Raw genomic sequence first — 11,378 nt, 5'->3', positions numbered from 1 at the left:
TCATCTACTCTGTTACAGTAGCTGAAAATGGACTGAGTCCATTTAATTTTGAATTTTTGTTGGGTTAAACTAAAGATTTCCTACTTCTACATTTCACGTGCTTATTACTAGAAAGCTGTTTGCAAACTATATATAGTACAGACTTCTAGAAACTGAACTTGTTTCTGCAAGACCTTGAATTTTTTTCCTGAAAAATACCAGGCATCTCTAATTCTCAGTTAAGTCGCTATATAGACAGGAACTACAAGGAGAGACTGCCATGCGAGCATCATCACAAGCCATCAGATTTTCCTGAAGTACTTTTAGAAAACAAATACTCTTTCCAGAGCTATACTTAGACAAGAGATTACACACATAACATACAAAACCATGCAGCTTTCCTAACAGCTTTTTACCCACAGACCACCTTCAGCAAGGGCTGATAAAACGTTTAACCCCGTAGTACTGAAGAGTATATCCCCAGGCTGCTTCAGGAGGCACCACACGCAACTCTGCAGAAAAGTACTAATAAAATTACACCACCAAGCTGAAATTTTATTAACGTATTTCTTGGCATAGCTTGCTGATTTTATCACATGCTGATATAAGACACTCACGTTATTTGTTAACTGCAGTCACAAGCTTGAGGTGAATCAGGAGTAACAAGCCCCAAACCTGAGGCAGTTCGTGTTGGCAGAGGGAGGAAGCTTTGATGTCCCCTGTGCTCTTACCCTGATTAATTTTACACCTGTTTTCCTCCCGCTCCCTTCTTGTAGCCGTCAGGCAGTTACCTCATTAGCGGGACACTTCAGACACAGTCATTAACACCGAGCTCAATGAGCGATTATGCAAATACCGCACTTTCCCTAAACTAATATTAAGGTCAAGTACAAATTTATTAGATTAATTCGGGTCATTAAGACGGGGCTGTTTCTGCCGGTTTAGCAGCCTTAGAGATACCAGAGCTGCCCGAGTGCCCCCTGACGCCCGTGCGCCCCCGGGAGGGCGGGAAACCCCTCAGGCATCACCGGGCGCCCCACAGCTCCTCTCCCACGCCGCCGCGCCAGGGGGCGCCCCGCGGCATCGGGGGCGCGCAGCGTGCGCGTGCCCGTGCCCGCGCCCGCGCCCGGGCCCGGGCCCCGCGCCTCACCGCTGGGCCGCCACCACCTCCCGCGTGGCAGGCGCCGCGCCGGTGCCGATTGGCTGAAATGAGCCGCGTGCCATTGGCTCGGGAGTAGGGGCGGGGCGGGGCGGGGCGGGCCGAAGGCGGGCTCTGGCCTTCCGCGGCTCTCGGCGGGCGTGGGGCGCGCTGCCGGGCGCCGCGCCGGGCGGTAAGGCGCGCTCCTCCCGTGGCGGGGCGGGTGGCGGGGTCCTGGGGCGGGGGGAGCTGCCCCTGGCGCCGCGGCCTGCGCGCTGGTTCGCCCTCTCTCAGCCGGCGGCAGCTGGAGGCGGGCGGGATGGCGGCCGCCGTTCGCCCCGCTGCGGTGCCTCCCTCGGCCGCGGGCTCCGCCTCCCCCGCGGGGCGGTGTCGCAGCCGGCGGGAGCAGCGGTGCCGTCCACATGGGCGGCGGCGGACGGCGTTCCTGCCGCACTCGGCCGAAGGGGGGAAGCGCGGCTGTGGGCCTGGCAGGGGCGGGGGTCTGTGGCTCCAGGCCGTGGTCCCGGAGAGAGCGGCGCTGGCTCGGCTCCGTGCTCCCGTGTCCTCCGCGCGCCGGAGCCCGGAGCGGTGGGGTCGCTGTGAGAAAGATCTGCGTCGGGCAAACTATTCATTTGACTTTCGAAGTGCTTTCTTGTACGTGCCCCTCTCCTAGCCCGTTTTCCATGTGCAGATTTCCACTTTAGCTGCTTCCCGCTTGATGGTTGCTCCCATGGCGCGTGTTTCTTTGTTTCCTGGGCACTGACACAAATAACCCTTGAACACTATGAAATATTCCCGAGTCAGAAGTTGCATGGAGATTCTGCTAAATATAAGATTCCATGGTAATCAGCAAATGGAAACTGCGAAGGGAAATAGGCTTAAGCGTAGGAAAAATGCACAACTTTTGTTCGGGGTTTTCTTTTTGTAATCCCTAGGAACATGCTTCAGGAAGGTGCACATGGAAAGTGGACAGTATCTAGCAGTGATGAAAGTACTGAGGAGAATTCAGACAGTGAAAAACCATCTACATCTTCACTGTTGGGTGCCGCATGTGGCAATGCAAGTGGGCCGCAATATCCATGCTCCGAAGCTCGGAAGGCTGCTCATAAGAGAAAAGCTTCTCCCCTGAAGCCCAGTGATAAAAGTTTTTCTACAGAAATACCTCCAGCAGGAAAACAGAGAATTAGCCAAGAAGGCTTAGGTTGGTGTCTTTCTAGTAGTGATGAAGAGCCTGAAGATCGAGAAAACCATGCCCACAAAGAAACAGTGAAAGAAGAAAAATGTGATGCACCCAAAGAGCATCTTCAGAATCTTTGCAAAGATGATGAACTCTTAGAGGATGAGAAAGCAGAGGAGTATAATGAAACACCCAATGAAGCCCAAGATACCTGGGATTTGTTGAATGGAGGGAACCCTTTCAGGTTTTTTCTCACGAAAGTCAAAGGAATTGAACAGAGCTATAATTCTGGAGCCCTGCACATAAAAGGTGAACAAGTGGCTTCTACTGAAGTGGGCTTTTGGGAGACTTGTTTGCAAGAGAGTGCTTATTTTTAGCTTGTGGCTATTTTTAGGTGCATGTATTCCTTGTTGTAGCTGAAGCTTCATATTCTAAATGTCCAAGTTGTAGGAACTGGTTCCGTTATCTTTGTCTGTCTCTTTTAGATGTATAATGTATAAAGCATTAATTTGCTGATACCGAGTCTGTTGTGAGTTCGGAACGGTGCTCTAGAAATCTCTTGTGCGCTTAGCAAAGGCAAATCATATGGTGCTGCTTATTGCTGCTTTCTCTGTCAGTTAATCTGGGGAAGACCATATGCCTTTGGTTCTTAAAGGGGTGCTTTTCTTGGGTGCCTAACCATCTCTGAGTAGTTGTACTTGTCTTTATGCTGCTGAGTGGTTTGGACCTAGTAGTTCACTATTATATGGTGCAGTACAAGACAGTACAGCTGAAGTTCTGTGGCTTGGATTCGTAGGCCCATTTCAATGTAATTAGAAGTGAGCACAAGTCAAGATGAAGTCTTTGGTGTACAGTACTGATGCTTCAGGAATGCTGTGTAGTTGTAGTAAAAAAAAAGTAGTTCTCTGAAGGAGAACAAATGACTGAAGACCTATACAAGTAGGTTATAACTCTTCCTTGACCTCATGTGCTCCCTATGAGCATTGATTATTGATGGCAGCCTTGTGTCAGAGACCTCAGTTGCTTTACTACTGTGTGTATCCGCTTTGTGAATTCATTGTGGCTTTTGACTTGTTCTATCTTAGCAGTAGTTGTCCCACTAGGTGATTAATTGAGCTGGTGAAGGGGCTGAGAAGTTTAACCTGCAAAACCTGGTTTCTGTAGAGATAGGGTATGAGATATTTTGTCTATCCTAGAACATATTTGTAATTTGTTCTCAACTTGCTGTTGTGCTTCTGTTACTGGGGTTATAAATCCTCAGTTGGATTAGTTTTCTGTGTTACCATGATTGAGCTAATGATACACATATCCTAAGAATAGTCTGCAACAAGTCTTTAAGTATTACCTGTGCCCCTATTGCTCTACTCTGCCACAGTTGTACAAGCTCTCTCTATAGGGGAGAGAGTAGTTTGATGTCCTTTTTTCCATATGATCTTGGTCTCCATCTTCTTAAAATTTGTTTTCTACTTTGAGAGGATTAATACTTTTTATAAACATAAGACCATAAGAGTTTCACAGGAGAATTCTGTGTGTTCAGAATAGTGAACTTAAGTGTGAATGTCTCTGTTAGACCAAGTCTGTGAACCGTCTGGCACTTGTGGTAGTTATCAAACTGTTTGAGATGTGAAGTTTACTTGAACTTTTTTTTTTTGACTCAATTATGTTTTAATGTTTTTAATAGATATTTTGTCTCCTCTTTTTGGGACTCTGGTATCTTCTGCCCAGGTGAGTTTTCTGTTTGCCAAATTGATCTCACTTTCTTACTTCACTTTAAACTTCATAATCCATGTTCACACAAGATACCCAGGATTGTTAAACTGAGGGAATGTTTTCATGTCTTCTCACTTGTTTGTAACTGGTATTAGCAGGGAACCTGGTTAAAATACAGAGGAAACTATAAATCTTTTCAGCTGTACAATTTATTGAAATACAAAAATCATTCCATGTTCTACTTAAAATTAAGGCAATTGTAAGATGGCATTCTCCCCTTTATTGGGGGAGTGTGCAACTGAAAAATGCATATTTAAATGCACGTAAATATGTTTTCTAAAGAGAATAACCTTGTGATCTAGGAGTGATGTTTTTGTTATTGCATAGAAGCTTTTGCTATCATTCATGATATAAGTATGTGGCAAAGAGATGGTTCTTCTGCAAGTTAAATAATATATATTTTTTAATAACTTAAATTTATTCCTGAATTAAGAGACATGAAAGAAAGCATGTCAAATTCAAAAATACACCTGTTCTGAAAACATGCTATGTATGATACGTAATATTGACTGATGACTCTGTGTAGGAAGCTTTTTTTGCTGTAGTTCATTGTTCTGGCAAAGTCTGCTTTTTCTTTTTTAATAAGTCTGCTTTCTTTTCCTTATGTACAAGTTTAACTACTGTATAGATGTGGGATGGCTTGTGAGACAGTATCCGCAGGAATTCAGGTATTTTTATGAAGATGAAATGATACAGTTTCCAAATCATTCTGTTCATGCAAGTTCCTGTTATAAGTGAATGATAAACACTTGTTTGCATTTGCAAATTGTTACTAGCTGTGTATGTGTAGACTCTTGGTTTTCCTTGAAAGTTTATTCCACAGTTGTAGTTCTCTATTGATTTCTTGACTCTTTTCAAGACTGTTAAATCAGAAACTAGCCATATTGAACTCTGACCATTTTATTAATTAACACCTAGGAGTTCCCATTGTGGGCCATGATAACAATGCAGTAGATGACCAATAAAGACAGAATAACAAACTTTTTTGCCATACGGTTTACTGAGCCAAGAGCAAGGTAATGCAGGAGAAAGGAGGGAATGTGGGAAGGGCACAAGAAAACTGTGAAAGTGATCGGAGTAATATATCACGGGTATGATATTGTTGTGAACGCAGGTTTTATGTTTGCTTGAAATTCCTTTCTGGTATTTGCAACCTACTGCAGATGAAGTAAGTGTATGATGTACAGTTTTCTCTCTATCTTTTTTTTTTTTTTACTGGAAATGCAGTATAATGGAGCATTAGGAAGTGAACATGAAACTATTGCCGCAGTAGACCTAGCCCTTTCCTTTTCCCTCTTCCTTCCCACCTTCTCTGTAAGATAACAATTACTACATTGTCTTAGATCCACAGTGTGTGTATCAGTACTTCTGAGAACTTTAATTTGTTTGTTTCCCTCCGTATAGGCAGGAGTTCCTTACAAGATCTTGTATTATTAGTTTCTTTTGTGATGTTTAATTTACTGTGTTCCCTGTTTTCCTTTTTTTCCCCATTAAAGTTTTCTAGTATCTTTCTCTTACAGGTTCTATTGTAGTTAACTGCCCTTTTGAGTTAGTTAATAAGGCATATAGATTTTTAGTGCTATCTTCCTGCTGGGCTATCAGATTTAGGGGCCACAAATCATAGCTACATTAAGGAGTGGTTTAGACTGATTACTAATTCACTTATGTTTTAACAGTAATCTCCTTTTATTTAAGGAAGAAGCCATTGTTGATAGTTCATGGTGAAAAGAGAGAATCCAAAGCTGAACTGCTTGCACAGGCTCGCCCTTATGAGAACATTAGCTTTTGTCAGGTAATTGAAATTTGTATCATCCTTTAGCTGAAATTAAGCCATCTGTTGCACTCAGTCTTATTAAGGAAGAAGGGGGAAATGGCATTTGTGATGGTATTCTCAGACAGGAAAACTCCTTCAGATTCTTCTGGTAGACTTACATGTGTTCTTTCATGCTAGTACCCCAAAACGAACAATGTTGAAGCTGTCACTGGCTAAAAGTACTTTCTTAACATCTGTAACTCATGTTTTGTTCTCTCCCTAGAAATTGTGCTGTAAATACTCTTTAATAAGAGCAAAGCACTAATAAAAAAGCATTTCTGTCTGGCTTCTATGCTTTTCTTTGTAATGTTAGCCATTAAGCTGCTTGTAACAGCCATTGTATACTTCAGAATCACAGAATGCTTGAGGGTGGAAGGGACCTCTGGAGGTCATCTGGTTAACCTCTCTTGCTCAAGCAGGGTCACTCAGATCCATTTGTCCAGATAGGTCTGGAATATGAACAAGGATGGGGATTCCACAACCTCCCTGTGCAACCTGTGCCAGTGGTCAGTCACCCTCACAGTAAAAAAGTGTTTCCTGATGTTTAGGGGGAGCCTCCTGTGTTTCAGTTTGTGCCCCGTGTCTCTGGTTCTGATACTGGGCACAACTGAAAAGAGCCTGGCTCCTTCCTTGCACGCTCCCTTCAGGTATTACACACACTGGTCAGATCCTCTCTGAGCCTTCTGCAGGCTGAATAGGCCCAGCTCTCTTAAGCTCTCTTCATTGGAGACATGCTCCAGTCCCTTAATTACCTTGGTGGCCCTTCATTGGACCCTGCAGTGTGCCCATGTCTTCCCTGTACTGAGGAGCCCAGAAGTGGACGCAGCACTGAATGTATGGCCTCACCAGTGCTGAACAGTGGGGAAGGATCACCTGCCGTGACCTGCTGGCAATGATCCTCCTGATGCAGCCCAGGACATTGTTAGTCATCTTTGCTGTAAGAGCACCTTGCTGGCTTCTGTCAGCTTGGCGTCCAGCAGGAACCTCAGGTCCTTCTCTGCAAAGCTGACTCTTTCTGAAAATACTGCTGGTAAGAGACCAGAAATTCTGCTGGAGCAGTTCCAGCAAAGAGTTGCGTGGCTGTTTGAAGTCTAACTTCTAGAAATTAGGGAATATGTTTAAAGGTGTTGGGGGGGCGGGGGGGGGAAGAAATGTATTTTGTGATCTGTCCGCTAGAGAGCAGTGAAGTGAAACAAAATGAAGAAACGCCTCTCCTTTAACATTCTTGCATATAGGAATGCACAATAGGAATTTTTAATGATCAACTTCTTAATTTTATAGGCGAAGCTGGATATAGCATTTGGAACTCATCATACGTAAGTAACAGCTATGAAGCAGAAAACTGGCCATCTTTAGAAGTGGAGCTGGTACATGCAGTTACTGTGATTAAGACTCTAGACTAATTAGTAGTCCACAGTATTTATAGCATAGCAAGATAGATTATTGTTTGTGAAAACATAATTCTGAAAGCCTGATATATATTAATGAAACTTAAAAGTAGTACCTTTCATGTTCTATATGTATCAGTTTCATTTATCTGCAAGTTACTGTAAAGCCATAAAACTGGCCTTCATAGAAATTGCTGAGTCTTGAAGAAAAATTTCCATAATTATTTTGTATTTATAGATTATAGGCTTGCTCTAGTTTGAGAAAGCAAATCAGTTTATTGGGTATATATGAGATGTACAAGTTAGAAAATTGAAGTCAGTGAAGTGCAGGTCCTGGCTCTTAACTCGTGCCTTAATACCAAAACGGTAATGCAGAGTTGATCAGTCATTGGCAGGTCAGACATAACACTGATTTACTCAGTTTTTGCAATTAATGTGGAGGATCTGGGAAGAGTGAATTCTGAGGTCTTCTCAAAAAAACTTAAATTTGGTATTGTAGAAGTGTCACAAAGGGGATTTTGTAGATTGCAAGCTATCGATAAGAACAAATTTAATCTTACAGCAAAGATCTTTGGATTCAGGACACTGCAGTATTTTTTTAATCAATCCTTTCATAAACTCACTTTATAAAACATAATATTATGCTAAAACATTGATCTTAAAGAGCCATTTGTGGTGTGTTTCTGGTAGAAAGCAAACTGACCTCATTGCCTACTTGGAGAAGAATATGCAAATAAGGGAAAAATCAGCATTTGAAAAATGAATGTTGCTTCTCAGGTTTAGTGAGGTATATGGATGGAATTGAGGTGGTTTTTCAAATTGATTGTTTTTAAAGCTTTAGGTTATTTTCACTTAAGCAGTTTAAGCAGCAGCTCTCATTCTTGTATGCCCAACTTTAAACTTTTTCTTCTACCACGCTTTGGGATAAGTAATGGATAGTGATGTGTAATGCTACAGTTCTTTAGCTCTATATTTTAAAGGGTTGTTCTGGGTAGTATTTCTGAATGCATGTTCTACTGCAGGTGGAAAACATCAGGTGTGTAGCAGACCAGTAAATCTGGATATTGTTGGGTAATGAAACAATTTTGTTTGAAGAGAAGCTTGACAGTTTCCACCCCATCAAATATAAAGACTTAAATTCACATCATTCCTGTTGTATGATGTAAAACTTAAATTACAAGTTGGTGACCTTTTTGAGGTAGTGATGTTTTAATCAGTTATCACTTATATACCTTAATCTTTATTTTGCTGTAAAATACTTATTTTACTGTCAACTCTATTTGTGCTTAGATCAAGGCATAACACGTGGGGAACTACTTTATAGTTAGGAAGTCTTGCATGTTGCATAAACTATGCAGGAAGCACAGGAAAAATGTGCAGGTACTTGAATACTAGTTTGCTGAGCTCTTAACATCAAAAGCAGAAATTACTGAATAAATCATTGTCTAAACTTGAGCCTGATATGATTTGCATAGCATTATCTTGCTATGGGACAGCAATGAAAATAAGTGTGTTTCCTTACAGCTTTCATTTTTGAGCATTGGTTTCTATGAAAACCATCTCATCCTTCAGGGTCACATGGATATGCTGTATTTACACAACTATTGAAAACTTGTATGTGAAAATTTGAACATTTATGTTACCAAAACTACAGATGTTTGTTTTTAACTCTATTACTAATTTTAAAATGCCTTTGTGCTGTAGCTTGAGTTTAGATTTATGATAGATAGCCTTTTTTGCTATCCCAATGGTTAGTTACCTATATACCTTCTTTTATTTTGAAAGTTCTGTTTGAGAAAAGAACTAGGTTTTAATTCAGCTATAAGCACAGGCCATTTAGTGTTCCTTAATTTTTTAACTCTCTGCAAAGGAATAATTTTATCTAAAGAACGTAGCAAATATAGAAAGTGTTCTGCAAGTATTAATTTTTTGTTTGGGGAAATCAGTTGCATGAGATATTAAGCTGTACTCCAGAATATATTGTAAGATGCTGCTGACAAAAGTACTTGGGGGTGGTCTAATAACTGCCATGAGTTTGGCATGCACGTGGATTGAAGTCTTACTGTTTTCACTGTGCAGAACAAGGTTTTGATAATAACTATCTTGGAGCATTTTAATGAATTGTTAATTTATCTCCTACACTCAATACACTTGAAATAGACTGAGTATTATGTATCCTTTTCTTTTAAAAGGAAAATGATGTTGTTGTTATATGAAGAAGGTCTTCGAGTTGTGATACATACATCCAATCTTATTGCTGAAGACTGGCACCAGAAAACTCAGGGGTAAGCAACAATCTCTAGCAGGTGTATGTTTACTTGAATACTTTCAGTAGGTATCTGCTACTGCTGGAGACAAGATGCTAGGTTGGATTATCCAGTGCTACAAGTCTTACACTCCTAAGATACAGCTATCTTGCAAAACCAAAAATCAAGCCTAAAATTGTGGTAGGTGTCTAAGCCTGAACTCTACTTGCTTTCTACTGTAAACAAAGTTATGTCCTGAGCTGGCTGTTACCTTAAACTTGTTCTGGCTGATTTAAGATCTTCTATTATGCCATGCTGTCCCTTTGTGAAAAAATTGCCTAGCTATGAAGTACTCTTCATACAAATCTGAAGCAGCTATTTAGACTCTATGCTGGGTTAAAAGCTGCCTGGATGGCCAAGCCCAGCTAGTGGTAGTAAGTGGAGTGACACCTGGCTAGTGGCCAGTCACAAGTGGTGCTCCCCAGGGCTCAGTGTTGGGGCCAGTCCTCTTTGATATGTTTGTTGATGATCTGGAGGAGGGGATCTAATGCACCCTCAGTAAGTTTGCAGGCAACACCAAGTTAGTAGGGAGTGTTGATCTGCTGGAGGGCAGGAAGGCTCTGCAGAGGGATCTGGACAGGTGGATTGACTGGCTGAGGCCAAGTTGTATGAGGTTCAGCAAGGCTATGTGCCAGGTCACAACCCCACGCAATGCCACAGGCTTAGGGAAGAGTGGCTGGAGATCTGCCTGGCGGAAAAGGACCTGGGGTTGTTGGTCAACAGCCAGCTGGATATGAGCCAGCAGTGTGCCCAGGCGGCCAAGGCAGCCAACAGCATCCTGGCTTGTATCAGACACAGTGTGGCTGGCAGGACTAGGACAGTGATCGTCCCCCTGTACTGGGCACTGGTGAGGCTGCACCTCAAATCCTGTTTTGGTCCCTCACTGCAAGACAGACCCTGAGGTGCTGGAGCGTGTCCAGGGAAGGGCAATGAGGCTGGTGAAGGGTCTGGAGCACAAGTCCCATGAGGAGCAGCTGACGGACCTGGGGCTGTTTAGCCTGGAGAACAGGAGACTTGGGGGGACCTTATCACTCTACTAACACCTGAAAAGAGGATGTAGGCAGGTGGGGGTCGGTCTTTTCTCCCAGATTACAAGCAACAGGCCAAGAGGAAATGGCCTCAAGTTACGCCAAGGGAGGTTTAGATTGAGTACTAGGAAAAAAGTTTCTTACTGAGAAGAGGTGGTCAAGCATTGGAACAGGCTGCCCAGGGAAGTGGTTGAATGGCCATCCTTGGAGGCGTTTAAAAAAACATGTAGATGAGGTGCTTAGAGACATGGTTTAGTGATGGACTTGTCAGTCCTGGGTTAACAGGTGGACTTGATGATCCAAAGGTCTTTTCCAGCCTAAATGAATCTGTGATTGAAAATGGCTTTTCAGAAACTACTCTCACCTTGACTTCCATTTTGCTGCCATTAAATGTGGCAAGGTTTTGATGCTTCTCACTTGTCTGGGGGAAGGTCTCAAGGGTTTTGAGTGGCAAAATAAAACCACTGATTTTTTTGCCTTCAGATCTTTTACTTAAGGATGGCTTTAGTATCTTTTGGTAGTTAGCTTTTCAGAAAGTGAAGAAGGCATGAAAATACCTACTTGGGATGGTTAAGAAGTTGCCCTACTTGTCAAAAATGAAAACCATTTTTCTTTTTAGCTTTTGCACCCTGCAATAATATGCAGTATCACGAATGTGATGGTTCATTGGCTTCTTATTTTTATAGGCTTCTGAATTACAGAGGATAATATCAATGTGTTGTAAAGTTGATAATGCAGAACCTTTGGTTTCCATGGCTACAATAATGTGTGACTAGAAA

General features: G+C 42.5%; 1 protein-coding gene across 1 annotated transcript in view; it reads left to right on the top strand.

The window, feature by feature from the left end:
* Positions 1-1,236: 1,236 nt before the first annotated feature.
* TDP1 (tyrosyl-DNA phosphodiesterase 1) overlaps positions 1,237-11,378 on the top strand; it is a 45,403-nt gene continuing 35,261 nt past the window's right edge. Inside the window, exons 1-7 of the mRNA XM_037395220.1 lie at positions 1,237-1,310; positions 2,053-2,603; positions 3,976-4,019; positions 4,677-4,732; positions 5,760-5,856; positions 7,159-7,193; positions 9,458-9,550. Coding sequence (XP_037251117.1) covers positions 2,057-2,603; positions 3,976-4,019; positions 4,677-4,732; positions 5,760-5,856; positions 7,159-7,193; positions 9,458-9,550 — 872 coding nt within the window. The 5' untranslated portion in view covers positions 1,237-1,310; positions 2,053-2,056. The remainder of the gene's footprint in view (positions 1,311-2,052; positions 2,604-3,975; positions 4,020-4,676; positions 4,733-5,759; positions 5,857-7,158; positions 7,194-9,457; positions 9,551-11,378) is intronic.

This window comes from Falco rusticolus, chromosome 7 (assembly GCF_015220075.1).
Source record: "Falco rusticolus isolate bFalRus1 chromosome 7, bFalRus1.pri, whole genome shotgun sequence".
NCBI classification, from domain to species: domain Eukaryota; kingdom Metazoa; phylum Chordata; class Aves; order Falconiformes; family Falconidae; genus Falco; species Falco rusticolus.
This window is presented reverse-complemented; position numbering and strand designations above follow the sequence as displayed.